We start from the raw sequence: 23,010 nt of genomic DNA on the forward strand, positions 1-23,010 counted from the left end.
TACTAGTAGTAGTATGTTATATAATGTGTTGTATTACTAGTAGTAGTATGTTTTATAATGTGTTGTATTACTAGTAGTAGTATGTTATATAATGTATTGTATTACTAGTAGTAGTATGTTTATAATGTGTTGTATTACTAGTAGTAGTGTGTATATAATGGGTTGTATTACTAGTAGTAGTATGTTATATAATGTTTTGTATTGCTAGTAGTAGTATGTTTATAATGTGTTGTATTACTAGTAGTAGTATGTTATAGAATGTGTTGTATTACTAGTAGTAGTATGTTATATAATGTGTTGTATTACATTTACATTTACATTTAAGTCATTTAGCAGACGCTCTTATCCAGAGCGACTTACAAATTTGTGCATTCACCTTATGATATCCGATTACTACTAGTAGTAGTATGTTTATAATGTATTATATTACTAGTAGTAGTGTGTTGTATTACTAGTAGTAGTGTGTTTATAATGTGTTGTATTACTTGTAGTAGTATGTTTATAATGTATTGTATTACTAGTAGTAGTGTGTTTATAATGTATTGTATTACTAGTAGTAGTGTGTTTATAATGTTTTGTGTTACTGGTAGTAGTGTGTTTATAATGTGTTGTATTACTAGTAGTAGTGTGTAATGTAGTATAGTATACAGTAGTATGTTATAATGTATTTTATGATATGACAGGAATGCCTGTATTGTTTCTAGGTGATTACTGCTGCCCTGATTGGCTCTCTGGTCTGTGGCCTCCTCCTTGTCGTCGCTCTGGGCTGTGCCTTTAAACTCTACTCCCTCCGGACAAGAGAGTACAGGTAGGATGATTTCATCTGTCTCCGGCTGTCCCATCCTCCCTCCCTCCCTCCCTCCCTCCCTCGCCCGGTTCCCAGCCACTAATTATTCATACCACTAAGTGAGAGAGAGAGAGAGAGAGAGAGAGAGAGAGAGTGAGAGAGAGAGAGAGAGAGAGAGTCGGGACAAACAGCTTTAATCTGACCCCTGCTATGAAGAACGAGCGCCGCGCCGCTACGCTCAGCTCCCATTTCCCGCGGGTGGGCTGTTAGCATGGTCCATTTCCCGCGGGTGGGCTGTTAGCATGGTCCATTTCCCGCGGGTGGGCTGTTAGCATGGTCCATTTCCCGCGGGTGGGCTGTTAGCATGGTCCATATCCTGCGGGTGGGCTGTTAGCATGGTCCATTTCCCGCGGGTGGGCTGTTAGCATGGCGACTCAGTTAGCGCTAAGCTACTCTGCTGGTGCCCTGCTAATCCAGACACCATGTAAGTCCCTTCAACTCAGCTCTGTTTGTGTAAGCTGATCAGGCTTGGCCTGGTCCTGCAGTGTGGAACTGTAGAGGAGAGAGAGATGATAGAGAGAGAGAGAGAGAGAGAGAGAGAGAGAGAGAGAGAGAGAGGGAGGGGTGGAAGGTGGGAGAGAGAGAAAGAGGGAGAGAGAGAGAGATAGTGCGAGAAGGAGAGATGGATAGAGAGAGAGAGAGGGAGAGGGGTGGAAGGTGGGAGAGAGAGAGAGAGGGGGAGAGAGGGATAGTGCGAGAAGGAGAGATAGATAGAGAGAGAGAGAGAGAGAGAGGGAGAGGGGTGGAAGGTGGGAGAGAGAGAGGGGGAGAGAGGGAAAGTGCGAGAAGGAGAGATAGATAGAGAGAGAGAGAGGGAGAGGGGTGGAAGGTGGGAGAGAGAGGGGGAGAGAGGGATAGTGCGAGAAGGAGAGATGGATAGAGAGAGAGAGAGAGAGAGAGTAGAGAGAGAGGACAGAGAGAGAGAGAGAGAGAGAGGAGAGAGAGAGAGAGAGAGAGGACAGAGAGAGAGAGTACAGAGAGAGACAGGACAGAGAGAGAGAGGACAGAGAGAGAGGACAGAGAGAGAGAGAATGAGAGGACAGAGACAGAGAGGACAGAGAGAGAGAGAGAGAGGACAGAGAGAGAGAGAGAGAGAGAGAGAGAGAGAGAGAGAGAGAGATGAATAGAAGTGGTGTATAATTAGGAGGAGTTACTTGCTGCTGTGGTTGTTTGTATCTGCCTGGCTCTGCACAGTCTGACCTGTCATGACTCACTATATTGATCTGATTTACTGATGTGGAGAGAGAGAGAGAGAGAGGACAGAGAGAGAGAGAGAGAGATACACACAGAGAGAGAGAGATACACAGAGAGAGATACACAGAGAGAGAGAGAGATACAGAGAGAGAGAGATATAGAGAGAGAGAGAGATACAGAGAGATATATAGAGAGAGAGATACAGAGATTGCGAGGAGCACAAATACAAATTCCCATCTAGACACCGTTGCCCTAGAGCACACAACAACTATACATACCTCGGCCTAAACATCAGCGCCACAGGTAACTTCCACAAAGCTGTGAACGATCTGAGAGACAAGGCAAGAAGGGCCTTCTACACCAACAAAAGGAACATCAAATTCGACATACCAATTAGGATCTGGCTAAAAACACTTGAATCGATTATCTTCTTTGGGATAGGGGGCAGTATTTTCACGTCCGGATGAAAAGCGTGCCCAAAGTAAACTGCCTGTTACTCAGGCCCAGAAGCTAGAATATGCATATAATTGGTAGATTTGGATAGAAAACACTCTAACGTTTCTAAAACTGTTAAAATAATGTCTGTGAGTATAACAGAACTGATATGGCAGGCGAACCCCAATTTACCACTGTTTTCAATGGCTTGAACTTTAATTATAAGCCGAAGTCCTCCCAAATTGCAGTTCCCAGGGCTTCCACTAGATGTCAACAGTCTTTAGAAAGAGTTTCAGGCTGGTTTTTAGAATAATGACCCAGAAATTGTAGTTTTTGTAGGTGGCTCCCATTTTGGCTTTAGTGATTCCAAGCGCGTGGAAGAGAGCGCGTTCTTTGTTGTTTATCTCCGGTAAAGACAACAACGATTCTCCGTCTTAAATTTGATCGTTTATTTGCGTATTAGGATACCTAAGGATTGATTATAAATGTTGTTTGACTTGTTTGGAAAAGTTTATTAGTAACGTTTGGGATTCATTTTGTATGTATTTTGACGGAGGGAAACTGAGTGGATTATTGACTGATGCGCACCAGCTAAACTGAGTTTTTATAGATATAAAAAATGGCATTATCGAACAAAAGGACCATTTGTGATGTTTATGGGACATTTTGGAGTGCCAACAGAAGAAGATCTTCAAAGATAAGGCATGAATTATATCGTTATTTCTGAGTTTTGTGTTTTGTGGCGGGTTGAAATATGATTGTCATGTGTTTGTTTGATGGGGTGCTGTCCTCAGATAATCGCATGGTATGCTTTCGCCGTGAAGCCTATTTGAAATCTGACACCTTGCCTGGATTAACAAGAAGTTAAGCTTTATTTTGACATATTGCATGTGTATTTTCAAGAATGTTAAATATTTACAATTCTGTAGTTTGAATTTGGCGCCCTGCACTTTCACTGGATGTTGGTCAGGTGGGATGGTAGAGTCCCATCTAGCCTAGAGAGGGTTAATTAAAGAACCCATTGCCCTTTATGGTTGTGAGGTCTGGGGTCCGCTCACCAACCAAGAATTTACAATATGGGACAAACAACAAATTGAGACTCTGCAAGCAGAATTCTGCAAAAATATCCTCCGTGTACAACGTAAAACACCAAATAATGCATGCAGAGCAGAATTAGGCCGATACCCGCTAATTATCAAAATCCAGAAAAGAGACGTTAAATTCTACAACCACCTAAAAGGAAGTGATTCCCAAACCTTCCATAACAAAGCCATCACCTACAGAGAGATGAACCTGGAGAAGAGTCCCCTGAGCAAGCTGGTCCTGGGGCTCAGTTCACAAACACAAACAGACCCCACAGAGCCCCAGGACAGCAATACAATTAGACTCAACCAAATCATGAGAAAACTAGACAGAGAGAGAAAGAGAGAGAAAGAGAGAGAGAGACAGAGAGAGAGGGAGAGAGACACAGAGAGAGCGAGAGAGAGACAGAGAGAGAGACAGAGAGGGAGACAGAGAGAGGGAGACAGAGAGAGAGGGAGGAGAGAGAGAGGGAGAGAGACAGAGACAGAGACAGACACAGAGACAGACACAGAGAGAGAGACAGACAGAGAGAGAGAGACAGAGAGAGACAGAGAGAGAGGGATGAGAGAGAGGGAGGAGAGAGAGAAAGACACTGTCGTGTCTTTGGCTATGCCGGATTAAGTGATATGACATGCTAACCTATACAATTATTTCTCTAATTAATATTACCTGATTAAGCTAATCATGTAAATGTAATTAACTAGAAAGCCGGGGCACCACGGAAGAACGTTTATAGAGCTGTTATCTTCCGAATAAACTCTTAAAATACTTAGTAATATTTTACATCGATAGCAGTCAATATTAACCCTTATCTTATTTTCAGTCTCATAATAAAAGTTGTAAATTCTTGGTTATCTTCACGAACCCTGGCTAACAAGTTGAATCAGCAATACAAAATTGGGTTTAATTATTTATTTACTAAATACCTAAACTAATCACACAGAATTACAAATACACAGAATACCAATGATGTCATACAGAAAACGTCCCGATGGACGGAACCTGGTTACACAAAGGAAAGGGGGGTTGGGCTTGAATGAAATAGCGGGAAGACTTAGGAACCACAAACAGCAGCTATGCTATCGTAAATACATTATCTTATGCATTCTAAATTACCGCCCATTTGGAAAAGGAAAATGCAATAAATATTTACTCTGAGCTGCGCTTCGGTAGATTGGTCGTAGATGCTGGCCGGGTTGGCCAACAGATCTTCCTGTACTCGGAACAATGTCTCTGGTGGTAAATTGGATACGTGGTGGTATCTTCGTCTGTTTGTTAGACTGGATCCGTCGTCCGTCCTTTCCTAGCCCACGTCGACAGCGGCCGCTGCTAACTCAACGGCTAGGAAGTATCACTTCTGTAGTGATTAAGCTCAAAGTTCATACCAGTTCATACCATAGCTCACGCCAAGGTTGGCTTAGTTCTGTTCTTGACATGTGTGTCCTTCTAACGTAGAGGCTGCAGACCTCACGTACTGGAGCTACCTGGTTATCTTTTCGTCAAAGGCTTATATAGTGGAGAGGGGGAAAGGATGTGTTTCATCGTTTATAACCCCTCCTCTTCACAGGGGTGGGCCACTGATCAAGCAGGGCACTTTCCTTATGAAAACCCAAATCTCTCATTTGGAAGCTAAAATTACATTTAATCTCCTAACAAACAATTTCAATATCAAACATTTCAATTGCATAACAATTCCATGTGACTCTGATAACTAGAGGGTGGATACTTTCCCAGGTACAGTTTATGTCGTCCTGTCATCAGTCATAATGTCACAGATAACAACGAACTGACCTCCATACTCATTACGTTATGAAGCATATTTCCAACTGGTTTTATTACCAAAATATGGTTCCTTTCCCCATTTGTTTGATGTTCCCAGACTCTCTATATTTAACAGGACAGCAGTCCTTCAGTAGGGTCAGTAAGAGAGGGGAAGGGAGAAAGGTATTTATGGGGGGGGGTCATAAACCTTACCCACAGGCCAACGTCATGACAACACAGAGAGAGAGACAGAGAGAGAGGGGGAGAGAGGGAGGAGAGAGAGAGAGCTGAAGAGAGATTGAAGAGAGAAACAGAGAGGGAGGAGAGAGAGAGACATAAAGAGAGAGAAGTAGCCTTGGGTCCATAGTAGCCAACTAAGATGAGTGACGTAAGGTGTTTGCTATATATAGCTGTTAACCTGTTGAGGATCTTATCCCGATCTTATCCCGGTATTGGGATTCATTGTCATGTGACCATGGCGGGGAATTCAAAACTGCAAGAGTAATCATTTCAAAAAATCAAATAATCAACTATTTTCCTCCATTTGAAAGATATATCTCCTAAATCTAACCACGCTGTCCGATTTTCAGAGGCATTACGGAGAATGCATAAAGTTAGGTTATGTGAGGAGAGTACATTGACAATAGCTGCGTGTAATGTTTAGCCAATTCAAAGAAGGGCATCAACAGACAGAAAACTAGCTAGAATTATGCACTTACCTTTGACAATCTGCATCAGATGACACTCATAGGACATTATGTTATACAATACATGCATTTTTAGTTCCATCAAGTTCATATTTATATCCAAAAACAGCATTTACAGTCGCGGTGAAATTCAGAATTTTTTTCGGCTCGAATGCACCCAGTGAATCCAGCATTACAAATCACGGAATTACTATTCGAAAACATTGGTAAATTATAATATTGTCATTCAAAGAATAATATATTATCATCTCGTAATTGCTACCGAAGGGCCAGATCTCAAAATAACTTTACTGGGAAATCACATTTTGTATAAACTGGGTACTATGCTAACAACAATAAGCTATATGCTAAGCTAAGCTAAGCTATACCGTTAGCATTAGCATCATCTAATATCGATAATAACATTCTAAATATCCCCTTACCTTTGATTATCTCCATCAGAAGGCGCTGCCAGAGATCCCAGGTCCAGAACAAATGTGGTTTCTTTTGACAAAGTTCATAATTTATGTCCAAATAGTTAGCGTTCAGTAGGCTCCCACAAAATGAGGTGGGCAGTGTAAAGTCACGTCGAAAAACTAAAGAAAACCTAGTAAATAATCTATTTACGTTTGTTTAAACATGTCAAACGTTGTTTAGCACTAATCTTTTGTTCCATTTTTAACGTGAAACATCAGTAAACATCAGTAATATTTTCACACAACCTATCAAGTGTCTAGAATAAACGATAATGACAAAGGCACTCTTCTCAGATTCATGCGCAGGCGCAAAAAATGAAGTGATGACGTGTCAACTTGTAAGCTTTCTAATTCGGTCTGTATTCATGACAGATGCTTCAAACAACTTTCTAAAGATCGTTGACATCTAGTGGAAGCAGTAGGAGTTGCGAACTGAATCCTTTCTCACTGTGGTATCTTTAAAACAATGACACTAAATAGTACAGTCACAAAATTCTCTTTTTTTTTTATCTATTTTTCACAGGTTTTTGCCTGCAATATGAGTTTTGTTATACTTACAGACACCATTCAAACTGTTTTAGAAAATTCAGAGTGTTTTCTATCCGAATGTGTTAATAATATGCATATCCTAGCTTCTGAGTTGGTGTAGGAGGCAGTTAAAAATGGGCACATATTTCTTTCAAAATTCTCAATACTGCCCCCGTGGCCCGTAGAGGTTAATAGCCTTGGCTTCATCACACTTCAACAGCAATTAACCTTCAGTTAAAGAGAGCTTTCCACACTATACAGCTACTTCATACCCACTTCATACCCACTACTTCAGACCCTTTAAAGATAGGAGAGAGAGAGAGGGGGACTGAGGGAGGGAGGAGAAAGAAAGAAAAGACAGACAGACAAACAGACAGACAGACAGACAGACAGACAGACAGACAGACAGACAGACAGACAGACAGACAGACAGACAGACAGAGGGACAGACAGAGGGACAGACAGAGGGAGAAACAGAGGGAGAAACAGAGAGAGACTGAGCTGCACTTCCTAACCTCCTGCCAAATGTATGACCATATTAGAGACACATATTTCCCTCAGATTACACAGATCCACAAAGAATTTGAAAACAAACCCGATTCTGATAAACTCCCATATCTACTGGGTGAAATACCACAGTGTTCCATCACAGCAGCAAGATGTGTGACCTGTTGCCACAAGAAAAGGTCAACCAGTGAAGAACAAACACCACTGTAAATACCACCCATATTTATGTTTATTTATTTTCTCTTTTGTACTATAACTATTTGCATATCGTTACAACACTGTATATAGACATAATAGGACATTTGAAATATCTTTATTCTTTTGGAACTTTTGTGAGTGTAATATTTACTGTTCATTTTTTTTTTTTTACATAAAAAAAACTTTAATTTTTATTGTTTATTTCACTTTTATTTATTATCTACTTCACTTGCTTTGGCAATGTTAACATGTGTTTCCCATGTCAATAAAACCCTTAAATTGAATTGAGAGGGAGGGAGGGAGGGAGGGAGAGTGAAGGAGGGGGAGGGCGAGAGAGAGAGAGAGAGAGAGAGAGAATGTTTTATGGTTCTGTAATGATTTCCTGTAACTTGTGTTTTCCCGGGTTCACTATATAGTGCACTACATTTGTCACTATTTAGGGAATAGGGTGTTATTTGGAATGCATCCGTATAAAAATCAAGAGGTCAAAAGGCTTATGGTGTTTATTACTAATCTGTTGACAGAGAGGGTGAAGAGGAAGTGAGAAATCCCACTCGCTATATTATTCTGGTTTATATACAGTCAGTGAACTAAACAGCCCAGACCCCAGCTGCTAATACATTGGTGTCTATGGGAGAGCCACCCCCTTAAGCAGACCGGAAACAGATGGTTTTTATTCTTTTTTTTTTTAACAGCCTGAGTGGGACATCTTCATTCATCCACCATCTTTGCTATTGATTGACTGTCACACCCTTTTTAGTGAAGGATGTGGAAGATGCTATGATAAAATACCACTCATCTCTCTCTCTCTCTCTCTCTCTCTCTCTCTCTCTGTCTCTCTCTGTCTCTCTCTGTCTCTGTATCTGTGTCTCTGTCTCTCGCTCTCTCTTTCTGTCTCTCTCTTTCTGTCTTTCTCTGTCTCTCTCTCTCTTTCTCTCTCTCTCTCTCTCTCTCTCTCTCCTCAGAGCATTTGAGACTCAGATGACCCTTCTGGAGGCGGAGTTTGTTCAGAGAGAGGCTCCTCCCTCCTATGGTCAGCTGATCGCCCAGGGCCTCATCCCTCCGGTGGAGGACTTCCCTGTGTACAACCCCACTCAGGTAACTAACTTCTGGTTTTACTGCTACAGTCCTCCATATTAAGATACCTTATTACCCGTCTAAATATGTCTGTCCCCCACAGGAAGGTCAGGACACAACACTGCAGCTAACACTGACAATATTACAACCCCACTCAGATAACAATCATTGTTACAGTCTGTAACCGTAGAGAGATGATTGAATGTCCATTTGTCACTAAAGCAGTGAAGTATTATTCTGATTACAACAGAGTCTCTGACATGAGATGTAAAGTGGGACATTTAGACAGATCATTATTCTGATTACAACAGAGTCTCTGACATGAGATGTAAAGTGGGACGTTTAGACAGATCACTATTCTGATTACAACAGAGTCTCTGACATGAGATGTAAAGTGGGACGTTTAGACAGATCCCTATTCTGATTACAACAGAGTCTCTGACATGAGATGTAAAGTGGGACGTTTAGACAGATCGTTATTCTGATTACAACAGAGTCTCTGACATGAGATGTAAAGTGGGACGTTTAGACAGATCGTTATTCTGATTACAACAGAGTCTCTGACATGAGATGTAAAGTGGTACGTTTAGACAGATGTTACCTGTCCTCTGTTGCTGTTGCTAGTTTAGTAGCGGGTTGAGATAACGTCACAGACTGAACGTAAAGCTGTCTCCTTCTAAAGTTCCACTCACATCTACCTTCTGATCACTGATCTCTGACCTGTTGTAATACCCGGACAGACCATAATGAAATGTCTGAGGCCCCTGGTCTCCCAGCCTGATCACTGATCTCTGACCTGTTGTAATACCCAGACAGACCATAATGAAATATCTGAGGCCCTGGTCTCCCAGCCTGATCACTGATCTCTGACCTGTTGTAATACCCGGACAGACCATAATGAAATGTCTGAGGCCCCTGGTCTCCCAGCCTGATCACTGATCTCTGACCTGTTGTAATACCCAGACAGACCATAATGAAATATCTGAGGCCCTGGTCTCCCAGCCTGATCACTGATCTCTGACCTGTTGTAATACCCGGACAGACCATAATGAAATATCTGAGGCCCTGGTCTCCCAGCCTGATCACTGATCTCTGACCTGTTTAATACCCGGACAGACCATAATGAAATGTCTGATCCCCCTGGTCTCCCAGCCTGATCACTGATCTCTGACCTGTTGTAATACCCAGACAGACCATAATGAAATGTCTGAGGCCCTGGTCTCGCAGCCTGATCACTGATCTCTGACCTGTTGTAATACCCAGACAGACTATAATGAAATGTCTGAGGCCCTGGTCTCGCAGCCTGATCACTGATCTCTGACCTGTTGTAATACCCGGACAGACCATAATGAAATGTCTGAGGCCCTGGTCTCGCAGCCTGATCACTGATCTCTGACCTGTTGTAATACCCGGACAGACCATAATGAAATGTCTGAGCCCTGAGCCTGCGTCCAAAATGAGAGACACACAGACACACAGAGACACACACAGAGATAGAGACACAGCGAGAGACAGGGACACTCAGACAGAGACACACAGAGATAGAGACACAGAGAAACACAGGGACACTCAGAGATAGAGACTCAGAGATAGAGACACAGGGACACTCAGACAGAGACACACAGAGATAGACACAGAGAAACACAGGGACACTCAGAGATAGAGACTCAGGAATAGAGACACAGGGACACTCAGACAGAAACACACAGAGATAGAGACACAGGGACACTCAGACAGAGACACACAGAGATAGAGACACAGAGAGACACAGGGACACTCAGACAGAGACACACAGAGATAGAGACACAGAGAAACACAGGGACACTCAGAGATAGAGACTCAGGAATAGAGACACAGGGACACTCAGACAGAAACACACAGAGATAGAGACACAGGGACACTCAGACAGAGACACACAGAGATAGAGACACAGAGAAACACAGGGACACACAGAGATAGAGACTCAGGAATAGAGACACAGAAATGGACACAGACAGAGACACAGAGATAGACACAGAGAGACACAGGGACACACAGATAGAGACACACAGAGACTGAGCCACAGAGTGTGGTCCAGCAGTGGCCTCCTTTACCCAGATAGACTCCTTTACCCAGATAGTCTCCTTTACCCAGATAGTCTCCTTTACCCAGATAGGACTCCTTTACCCAGATAGGACTCCTTTACCCAGATAGGACTCCTTTACCCAGATAGACTCCTTTACCCAGATAGACTCCTTTACCCAGATAGACTCCTTTACCTCTCTCTCTCTGTCTTCCTCGGTCTGTTGCTCTTTCTCTGTGTCTGTCTGGGGGGGTTGTAATAGTTTTTAAATGTGGGTTTTCGTCTGTGTCAGGATTTCAGAAGACGAGGCTCATTAGTGAAGAGAGACTTCCACATGGCTTAGTACTGGGATGAAGTCATGGTTATAGAATCAGGCTGACGTCCGTAGTACTTAGTGTGGGGTTTTAGTCTGGTTACTGAATCCTTATTGATCCTGTTAGCTAATAGCTGCTGATATTGGTGGGTTTTTAGTCTGGTTACTGAATCCTTATTGATCCTGTTAGCTAATAGCTGCTGATATTGGTGGGTTTTAGTCTGGTTACTGACCCCTTATTGATCCTGTTAGCTAACAGCTGCTGATATTGGTGGGTTTTAGTCTGGTTACTGAACCCTTATTGATCCTGTTAGCTAATAGCTGCTGATATTGGTGGGTTTTTAGTCTGGTTACTGAATCCTTATTGATCCTGTTAGTTCCATCACAACGCTGTTAGCTAATAGCTGCTGATATTGGTGGGTTAGCGTTAGCGTGGTTACTGAATCCTTATTGATCCTGTTAGCTAACAGCTGCTGCCCTGCCAAGCAAAAAGACTAACTGGTTATAAGAGTGAAACTGAGAAAAAGTGACTGTCTGTTGTTTTTACTATGAGGTTATTTTTTATTCATATTCACCCTGTCCTCTGACATGACCTTTGACCCTAGACGGCAGTTACTGCCTTCTTGCTTGGTACACCCACTGGAATACGTTTCCATTACGTTTTTTTTTGTTTATCGCAAACTTGTGTTCACAGATGTATTTGTATGTATCTGTCGGAGTCATATAGTTTGATTCTTGTATTTATTTGTATGTATCTGTCGGAGTTATATAGTTTGATTCTTGTATTTATTTGTATGTATCTGTCAGAGTCATATAGTTTGATTCTTGTATTTATTTGTATGTATCTGTCGGAGTCATATAGTTTGATTCTTGTATTTATTTGGATGTATCTGTCGGAGTCATATAGTTTGATTCTTGTATTTATTTGGATGTGTCTGTCAGAGTCATATAGTTTGATTCTTGTATTTATTTGTATGTATCTGTCAGAGTCAAATAGTTTGATTCTTGTATTCATTTGTATGTATCTGTCGGAGTCATATAGTTTGATTCTTGTATTTATTTGTATGTGTCTGTCAGAGTCATATAGTTTGATTCTTGTATTTATTTGTATGTATCTGTCAGAGTCATATAGTTTGATTCGTGTATTTATTTGTTTAACTTTATGAGCTGGATTTGCCTGTCTTTGCGATTAGTTTGTTCATTTTCGCGTCTTAGCATTTAGCTAACAGCGTCTATATGATTTCACTATTGGTTTGTGCTCATTTTGTTAGCATCCTGGTAATAGAGGCCCAATGGGCTTTCCTTGCATTTTTAGCGCCCTCTTGTGTGCTATTCCAGTAATACCGTAATTCCTGGGATGAGAGAAAGACGGTATGACGATGTGAATATCTGGATACCGCCCAAGCCTAAAAAAGGGTTCTACCTGTGACCAAAAAGGGTTCTCCTATGGGGACAGCCGAAGAACCCTTTTGGAACCTTTTTTTCTATATAGGGAATAGGGTGCCATAGGGCTCTGGTCTAAAGTAGTGCACTATATAGGGAATTAGGTGCCATAGGGCTCTGGTCTAAAGTAGTGCACTATATAGGGAATAGGGTGCCATAGGGCTCTGGTCTAAAGTAGTGCACTATATAGGGAATAGGGTGCCATAGGGCTCTGGTCAAAAGTGGTGTGCACTGTACAGGGAATAGGATGCCATTTGGGCCTCATCTTCTGCAGCACGCTGGGCTCTCATTAGGCTGAGTGGAGAATTGCAGCTCTCTCCCCTCAGGCCCCCTCACACACGCAGTAAACACACACACCGGCATTGCATGTTCGTCCTTGGGAAGTAGCAACGCCAGCGTAAGACCACAACACAGCTATAGCACCGCCTGCCGTGCTAACTTTGTTCTGAAGCACCACCCACCAAACTAACTCTGTTCTGAAGCACCACCCACCAAACTAACTCTGTTCTGAACCACCACCCACCGAACTAACTCTGTTCTGAAGCACCACCCGCCAAACTAACTCTGTTCTGAAGCACCACCTGCCATGCTAACTCTGTTCTGAAGCACCACCCGCCGAACTAACTCTGTTCTGAAACACCCCCTAGCCGTACTAAATCTGTTCTGAAGCACCACCCGCCATGCTAACTCTGTTCTGAAGCACCACCCACCAAACTAACTCTGTTCTGAACCACCACCCGCCAAACTAACTCTGTTCTGAAGCACCACCCGCCAATCTAACTCTGTTCTGAAGCACCACCTGCTGTGCTAACTCTGTTCTGAAGCACCACCAGCCGTAGTGCTAACTTTGTTCTGAAGCACCACCCGCCAAACTAACTCTGTTCTGAAGCACCACCTGCCATGCTAACTCTTTTCTGAAGCACCACCCGCCAAACTAACTCTGTTCTAAAGCACCACCCGCCAAACTAACTCTGTTCTGAAGCACCACCTGCCAAACTAACTCTGTTCTGAAGCACCACCCGCTGTGCTAACTCTGTTCTGAAGCACCACCTGCCAAACTAACTCTGTTCTGAACCATCACCTGCCGTGCTAACTCTGTTCTGAAGCACCACCCGCCAAACTAACTCTGTTCTAAAGCACCACCTGCCAAACTAACTCTGTTCTGAAGCACCACCTGCCAAACTAACTCTGTTCTGAACCATCACCTGCCATGCTAACTCTGTTCTGAAGCACCACCCGCCAAACTAACTCTGTTCTAAAGCACCACCTGCCAAACTAACTCTGTTCTGAACCACCACCCACCGAACTAACTCTGTTCTGAAGCACCACCCGCCAAACTAACTCTGTTCTGAAGCACCACCTGCCATGCTAACTCTGTTCTGAAGCACCACCCGCCGAACTAACTCTGTTCTGAAACACCCCCTAGCCGTACTAAATCTGTTCTGAAGCACCACCCGCCATGCTAACTCTGTTCTGAAGCACCACCCACCAAACTAACTCTGTTCTGAACCACCACCCGCCAAACTAACTCTGTTCTGAAGCACCACCCGCCAATCTAACTCTGTTCTGAAGCACCACCTGCTGTGCTAACTCTGTTCTGAAGCACCACCCGCCGTGCTAACTCTGTTCTGAAGCACCACCCGCCAAACTAACTCTGTTCTGAAGCACCACCTGCCATGCTAACTCTTTTCTGAAGCACCACCCGCCAAACTAACTCTGTTCTAAAGCACCACCCGCCAAACTAACTCTGTTCTGAAGCACCACCTGCCGTGCTAACTCTGTTCTGAAGCACCACCCACCAAACTAACCCTGTTCTGAACCACCACCTGCCAAACTAACTCTGTTCTGAACCACCACGCACGGCTACTTGATATTCCGCGCTGTACGGGGTTGGCCTGCGTAGCAGAATGACACAGGAGGGGACAGGGAGAAGAGGCAAGCCAGCACCTCTATTAGAGACATGGCAGAGACCTGGGTGGATGTCCCTGTTGTAAAGTTTACACCACAGACTGTAACAGAGACCTGGGTGGATGTCCCTGTTGTAAAGTTTTCACCACAGACTGTAACAGAGACCTGGGGGGATGTCCCTGTTGTAAAGTTTAAACCACAGACTGTAGCAGAGACCTGGGTGGATGTCCCTGTTGTAAAGTTTACACCGCAGACCATAGCAGAGACCTGGGTGGATGTCCCTGTTGTAAAGTTTACACCACAGACCGTAGCAGAGACCTGGGTGGATGTCCCTGTTGTAAAGTTTACACCACAGACTGTAGCAGAGACCTGGGTGGATGTCCCTGTTGTAAAGTTTACACCACAGACCGTAGCAGAGACCTGGGGGGATGTCCCTGTTGTAAAGTTTAAACCACAGACTGTAGCAGAGACCTGGGTGGATGTCCCTGTTGTAAAGTTTACACCGCAGACCATAGCAGAGACCTGGGTGGATGTCCCTGTTGTAAAGTTTACACCACAGACCGTAGCAGAGACCTGGGTGGATGTCCCTGTTGTAAAGTTTACACCACAGACCGTAGCAGAGACCTGGGTGGATGTCCCTGTTGTAAAGTTTACACCACAGACCGTAGATCTCGTAGCAGCTGGGTTCTGTCTGTCTGCCTGTGTTCTGATGGTGTGAATATCTAATACTGTATCTACTCTCTTGGCCAGGATCTAATTCGGACGGGAGAAATCTGAGTGTTGCCGTGACAACGGGTTAACAAATGATTGATGGTCTTGCTGACTGAGTTCTCCTTTTTTTCCCTCCCTCCCTCCCTCTCTCTCTCCCTATCTCCTCTCCCTCCCTTCACCTCTCCATCTCCCTCCCTCCCTCCTTACCTCCTCTCCCTCCATCTCTCTCCCTCCCTACCTGCTCACCTCTCCCTCCATCTCTCTCCCTATCTCCTCTCCCTCCCTTCACCTCTCCCTCCTTACCTCCTCTCCCTCCATCTCTCTCCCTCTCTCCCTCCTTACCTCCTCTCCCTCCCTCCCTCCTCTCCCTCCCTCCTCTCCCTCCCCTCCCTCTCTCCCTCCCTCCCTCCTCTCCCTCCGCTCCCTCCCTCCATCTCTCTCCCTACCTACCTCCTCTCCCTCCCTCCTTACCTTCTCTCCCTCCCTCCATCTCCCTCCCTCCCTCCATCTCTCTCTCTCCTTACCTCCTCTCCCTCCCTCCATCTCTCTCCCTCCCTCCCTCCGTCCCTCCATCTCCCTCCCTCCCTCCCTCCTTACCTCCTCTCCCTCCCTCCATCTCTCTCCCTCCCTCCATCTCCCTCCCTCCATCTCCCTCCCTCCCTCCGTCCCTCCATCTCCCTCCGTCCCTCCATCTCCCTCCGTCCCTCCATCTCCCTCCCTCCCTCCTTACCTCCTCTCCCTCCCTCCCTCCATCTCCCTCCCTCCATCTCCCTCCCTCCCTCTCTCCTTACCTCCTCTCCCTCCCTCCCTCCCTCCCTCCATCTCTCTCCCTCCCTACCTCACTCTCCCTCCCTCCATCTCCCTCCCTCCCTCCCTCTATCTCTCTCCCTCCCTCCCTACCTCACTCTCCCTCCATCTCCCTCCCTCCCTCCATCTCCCTCCCTCCATCTCTCTCCCTCCCTCCATCTCCCTCCCTCCCTCCCTCTCTCCTTACCTCCTCTCCCTCCCTCCCTCCCTCCCTCCATCTCTCTCCCTCACTACCTCACTCTCCCTCCCTCCCTCCATCTCCCTCCCTCCATCTCTCTCCCTCCCTACCTCACTCTCCCTCCCTCCCTCCCTCCATCTCCCTCCCTGCCTCCCTCCATCTCTCTCCCTCCCTCCATCTCCCTCCCTCCATCTCCCTCCCTCCCTCCGTCCCTCCATCTCCCTCCCTCCCTCCATCTCTCTCCCTACCTCACTCTCCCTCCATCTCCCTCCCTCCCGCCCTCCCTCCCTCCTTACCTCCTCTCCCTCCCTCCCTCCCTCCATCTCTCTCCCTCCTTCCATCTCCCTCTCTCCCTCCATCTCTCTCCCTCCCTACCTCACTCTCCCTCCCTCATCTCCCTTCCTCCCTCCATCTCCCTCCCTACCTCACTCTCCCTCCCCTCCCTCCCTCTTTCCATCTCTCTCACTCCCTCCATCTCCCTCCCTCCATCTCCCTCCCTCTGTCCCTCCATCTCCCTCCCTCCATCTCTCTCCCTCCCTACCTCACTCTCCCTCCATCTCCCTCCCTCCCTCCATCTCCCTCCCACCATCTCCCTCCCTCCATCTCCCTCCCTCCGTCCCTCATCCAGGCCTCCATGCTCCAGAACATCCGTACAGCGATGCGTAGGCAGATCAGAAGACACTCCTCCCGCCGGGCCACGTCACACCGCCGCCTGGGGCGCCTCTGGAACCGTCTGTTCCACCGAGGGACCCGTCTCCGCGGCCAGATCCCCCTACTCACACCCCCCGGGTCTCAGGTGGCTCTGGGCCTGCACTCCTACCACACCTCGGAGGGACCTGGAGCCAGGGTTGTGGATGGAGGTGGCGTGGCGGGCATGGTGGCGGGCACGGGACCAGCAAGGACCCCCTCCCGCTGCTCTACGGCAGCAGTAGGCCTCGCCCTGCACGCCCACAACCAGGCCCTGCCACAGTCCCACCCTTCCTTGGAGTCTCCCTGCTCTCCACTCTCCCCCTCTGACAGTGAACCATCCGAGGGGTCTCTGTGTTCCCCGGAGAGCCAGGGTAGCAGGGTTAGATTGCCCCTCAGTGAGCTCTCCACCCCTGGGCAGCAGAGTGACTCATTAACGTCTGTCCCCAGCATACTGAGCCAGCAGTGCCCCCCAGAGGGTAGCACAGGTCATTACACCCGCCGGGCCTCCAGGAAGCTGGTCCTGGGACTGGCTGCCAACCTGAGAGGGGTGGCCCTACGACGCTACTCCCCCATGGGGCTCACCTCCCCCGTTACCCCCCCTGTCCTTCCCCCTCCAGACTCCCAGCCGCCCTGCCACCACCCCCTGACTTCCCCTCAGATGTCACCCCCCTCGGGGTCTTCGGACGACAGTCAGAGGTTCCATGCCCTGGAAGTGCCAACCCAGGAGAGGAGGAGGAGGAGGAGGAAGAGGGGTATAGGGGTGCCTAGTGGACTGAACACCAGCAGCAGTGAGGAGGAGGAGGAGGAGGAAGAGGAGGATGGAGATGAGACTCTGCTGATCTGCTAGTATGAATGAGCTGCCTTCACCATGTGGCGACAGACAGGCAGGCAGGCAGGCAGGCAGAGAGGCAGGCAGGCAGGCAGGCAGAGAGACAGGCAGGCAGGCAGGCAAGCAGAGAGACAGGCAGGCAGGCAGAGAGAGGCAGGCAGGCAGAGAGACAGGCAGGCAGGCAGGCAGGCAGAGAGACAGGCAGACAGACAGACGGGCAGGCAGGCAGAGAGACAGGCAGGCAGGCAGGCAGAGAGACAGGCAGGCAGACAGACAGGCAGGCAGGCAGAGAGACAGGCAGGCAGGCAGGCAGGCAAGCAGAGAAACAGGCAGGCAGGCAGAGAGACAGGCAGGCAGGCAGAGAGACAGGCAGGCAGGCAGAGAGACAGGCAGGCAGGCAGACAGACAGACAGGCAGGCAGAGAGACAGGCAGGCAGGCAGGCTGGCAGGCAAGCAGAGAGACAGGCAGGCAGGCAGAGAGACAGGCAGGCAGGCAGGCAGAGAGACAGGCAGGCAGGCAGGCAGGCAGAGAGACAGGCAGGCAGAGAGACAGTACTGCAGGTGGCTGTAGACTCTGTACTAGTGGTCCTGTCCAGTTATTGGACTGTAGTCTGACATAGCTGTAGACTCTGTCTCTCTGGAGAGCTGGAGAATAACTGAATAATGGGACAGTGGATGATCTCAGAGCAGCATAATGATTTCAGTCCTCTCTCCATCTGCTCATCCCTCCATCCCTGCCTTACCAGAGATCTACAGCTGAGGGCAGTACATCAGCCTGTCTACTGACTCTGACTCACTCACACTGACTCACTCACACTGACTCATATCACACTGACTCAATCACACTGACTCACTCACACTGACTCACTCACACTGACTCATATCACACTGACTCAATCACACTGACTCACTCACACTGCTTCACTCACACTGACTCACTCACTCACACTGACTCACTCACACTGACTCACTCACACTGACTCACTCACTCTGACTCAATCACACTGACTCAGTCACACTGACTCATATCGTCATCGTCTGTTTTTTGTAAACGTTGTCAGTGAGGTAAAAAACAAACAGCGAATGACATCACCAGCTGGATCACTTGAAGTGACGAAGAGGATGTAACACAGGAAGAGGAAGAGGATGTAACACAGGAAGAGGAAGAGGATGTAACACAGGAAGAGGAAGAGGATGTAACACAGGAAGAGGAAGTGGATTAACACAGGAAGAGGAAGAGGATGTAACACAGAAAGAGGATGTTTTGAGAAAGTTGTGAAATGGAGTGTTATTGTGAATGTGATATCTGACTGTTATTATAAATGTTTAAGCAGTGGTCTATCTTGGTACCCTCCCTAGACAATGGTTAGATCACAGGCAGTGGCCTATCTTGGTACCCTCCCTAGACGATGGTTGGACCACAGGCAGTGGCCTATCTTGGTACCCTCCCTAGACCATGGTTAGGGTTGTCTACTCAGTCACAGTGGCTGAGTCACAAATGGCAACCTATTCCTTATATAGTGCACTACTTTTGGCCAGAGCCCTATGGGGTAGGCTATAGGGCATGGTTAGAGACCAGAGCTATATGGGGTAGGCTATAGGGCATGGTTAGGGAACAGAGCTCTATGGGGTAGGCTATAGGGCATGGTTAGAGACCAGAGCTCTATGGGGTAGGCTATAGGGCATGGTTAGGGAACAGAGCCCTATGGGGTAGGCTATAGGGCATGGTTAGGGAACAGAGCCCTATGGGGTAGGCTATAGGGCATGGTTAGGGAACAGAGCCCTATGGGGTAGACTATAGGGCACGGTTAGAGAACAGAGCTCTATGGGGTAGGCTATAGGGCATGGTTAGGGAACAGAGCCCTATGGGGTAGGCTATAGGGCATGGTTAGAGACCAGAGCTCTATGGGGTAGGCGATAGGGCATGGTTAGGGAACAGAGCCCTATGGGGTAGGCTATAGGGCACGGTTAGAGAACAGAGCCCTATGGGGTAGGCTATAGGGCATGGTTAGGGAACAGAGCTCTATGGGGTAGGCTATAGGGCACGGTTAGGGAACAGAGCTCTATGGGGTAGGCTATAGGGCATGGTTAGAGACCAGAGCTCTATGGGGTAGGTTATAGGGCATGGTTAGGGAACAGAGCCCTATGGGGTAGGCTATAGGGCATGGTTAGGGAACAGAGCCCTATGGGGTAGACTATAGGGCATGGTTAGGGAACAGAGCCCTATGGGGTAGACTATAGGGCACGGTTAGAGAACAGAGCTCTATGGGGTAGGCTATAGGGCATGGTTAGGGAACAGAGCCCTATGGGGTAGGCTATAGGGCATGGTTAGAGACCAGAGCTCTATGGGGTAGGTGATAGGGCATGGTTAGGGAACAGAGCCCTATGGGGTAGGCTATAGGGCACGGTTAGAGAACAGAGCCCTATGGGGTAGGCTATAGGGCATGGTTAGGGAACAGAGCCCTATGGGGTAGTCTATAGGGCACGGTTAGAGAACAGAGCCCTATGGGGTAGGCTATAGGGCATGGTTAGGGAACAGAGCCCTATGGGGTAGGCTATAGGGCACGGTTAGGGAACAGAGCCCTATGGGGTAGGCTATAGGGCATGGTTAGGGAACAGAGCCCTATGGGGTAGGCTATAGGGCATAGTTAGGGAACAGAGCCCTATGGGTTAGGCTATAGGGCATAGTTAGGGAACAGAGCCCTATGGGGTAGGCTATAGTGCATAATTAAGGAACAGAGCCCTATGGGGTAGGCTATAGGGCATGGTTAGGGAACAGAGCCCTATGGGGTAGGCTATAGGGCATGGTTAGGGAACAGAGCCCTATGGGGTAGGCTATAGGGCATAGTTAGGGAACAGAGCCCTATGGGGTAGGCTATAGGGCATGGTTAGAGAACAGAGCCCTATGGGGTAGGCTATAGGGCATGGTTAGGGAACAGAGCTCTATGAGGTAGGCTATAGGGCATAGTTAGGGAACAGAGCCCTATGGGGTAGACTATAGAGCATGGTTAGGGAACAGAGCTCTATGGGGTAGGCTATAGGGCATGGTTAGGGAATATCTTTCCAATCTGTTGTTACTGAAAGGCTTCTGGGATGCGTCTGAAATGGCACTCTAATTCCCTTTACAGCGCGATACTTCTGACCGGAGCCTCACAAGCTTTGGTCTAAGACTTACCCCATATGGCTCTGGGCAAAATGAGGGCACTACCGAGACAATACAGGGGCCATTTGGGACACAGCCCAGGACAACAGTTGGTAATGATGGAGAGACAGACAGCAGGAAGTCCCCTGGTGTTTATTAAAGGTCATGTTGTTACCGTTGGTAATGATGGAGAGACAGACAGCAGGAAGTCCCCTGGTGTTTATTAAAGGTCATGTTGTTACAGTTGGTAATGATGGAGAGACAGACAGCAGGAAGTCCCCTGGTGTTTAATAAAGGTCATGTTGGTAATGATGGAGAGACAGACAGCAGGAAGTCCCCTGGTGTTTATTAAAGGTCATGTTGTTACAGTTGGTAATGATGGAGAGACAGACAGCAGGAAGTCCCCTGGTGTTTATTAAAGGTCATGTTGTTACAGTTGGTAATGATGGAGAGACAGACAGCAGGAAGTCCCCTGGTGTTTATTAAAGGTCATGTTGTTACAGTTGGTAATGATGGAGAGACAGACAGCAGGAAGTCCCCTGGTGTTTAATAAAGGTCATGTTGTTACAGTTGGTAATGATAGAGAGACAGACAGCAGGAAGTCCCCTGGTGTTTATTAAAGGTCATGTTGTTACAGTTGATAATGATGGAGAGACAGACAGCAGGAAGTCCTGTGGTGTTTATTAAAGGTCATGTTGTTAAAGGGGAACTGACAACATTTTAGCAACATTAAATCTTATTAAAATCTGTTCATATTCACCCCCAGGAAGAATATGCCATGCGTTTGTTTTTTTCTTCTTCACATTTTCTGACAAGCGAGCGCTTAGATATGGTCATTTTCACGTTTTCATAAATTCGTAGAATGTTTAGGGAATTGCGTATATAGGAAGGCATTTTGTGAAAATTCTGTAGTAATATATAGAGTGGGAAAGCGGCTGTGCGTTTGGACAATTAACAGACACTGCAGTACATAAAACCTAATAAAAACATCTGTCTCATCCAGGACAGGAGTCTACGCAGATTGGTGGGCCTTTAGCCAATCAGAGGTACGGTAGGACCTATATGTAAACAAAGCCATTTGCCACACGGGCCTGCCATCATTCACTTTGAACTGGACTGTGTGTTTACAGGTATTTGCAACAGCGAGACATTAGAACGCATTCGGCAAAAGCCACAAAATACACACCTGAATGGATTTCTGCAAATATGTAAATACCACGGGAGAGTCCTCTTACATTTGGGAACTTTACAGTCCTATTGATCAAACAACCATGAAAAGGCAGGCTCCCTCTCTCCCTCAGTTATACACATCAACAACCATGAAATGGCAGGCTCTCTCTCTGTTATACACATTAACAACCATGAAAAGGCAGGCTCTCTCTCTCTGTTATACACATCAACAACCATGAAAAGGCAGGCTCTCTCTGTTATACACATCAACAACCATGAAAAGGTAGACTCTCTCTCTCCCTCAGTTATACACATCAACAACCATGAAAAGGTAGACTCTCTCCCTCAGTTATACACATCAACAACCATGTAAGGGAATACCCCCCCTGATTTGGACAAAATAACATGGGAACATATTGGCATAGCACGAATCATACACACGATTGCAAAAACCACCCAAAGCGGCCCATCTCCGGGCCAATCATATGGCAATTTTCCGATGGCAATTGCCAATTGTAACACCCCAAATTTCCTTTAGATGGCGAGCGCGCTCCACCTTGGATTTTCATACAGCAAATGATACCCAATTCTTACCCAAGTCTCAGATTTTGATAAAATGAATTTTTTTCCGAAAACTTATCACCTTATAAAAAAGTGGTTTCTGGACTGTTTTTCGATTTTTTTTCGATTGTTATGTCAATTACACATGTATAAGAGCTGTATGAACATGCTTCTGATGTTTTTTATTGACGTCGTTTTTTGGGTTGCTTTTGCTTGTGCACAAGGCATATGTTTTGTGCATTTGGAATATGATTTCATAGGAAAAAGTGTCAATTTTTTTTTCTTTTTTTTTGCAAAATGACATATCCAATGCTTTTTTTTGTCAATTGTGAAAGTATTGCATGTGCCAAATCACAGCAAATATCCAATAGATAGCTAGAGCTCTCCGCAGTGAATTTTCATAT

The 23,010-nt window shown here is 46.5% G+C and overlaps 1 protein-coding gene across 1 annotated transcript in view; it reads left to right on the top strand.

Annotated features, from left to right (window-relative positions):
* Positions 1-17,835, top strand: part of lrp3 (low density lipoprotein receptor-related protein 3) — a 36,222-nt gene extending 18,387 nt beyond the window's left edge. The window contains exons 6-8 of the mRNA XM_029766680.1: positions 705-808; positions 8,681-8,813; positions 16,843-17,835. Coding sequence (XP_029622540.1) covers positions 705-808; positions 8,681-8,813; positions 16,843-17,751 — 1,146 coding nt within the window. The 3' untranslated portion in view covers positions 17,752-17,835. The remainder of the gene's footprint in view (positions 1-704; positions 809-8,680; positions 8,814-16,842) is intronic.
* The last annotated feature ends 5,175 nt before the right edge of the window (positions 17,836-23,010 follow it).

This window comes from Salmo trutta, chromosome 12, assembly GCF_901001165.1.
Source record: "Salmo trutta chromosome 12, fSalTru1.1, whole genome shotgun sequence".
In the NCBI taxonomy this organism is placed as follows: Eukaryota; Metazoa; Chordata; class Actinopteri; order Salmoniformes; family Salmonidae; genus Salmo; species Salmo trutta.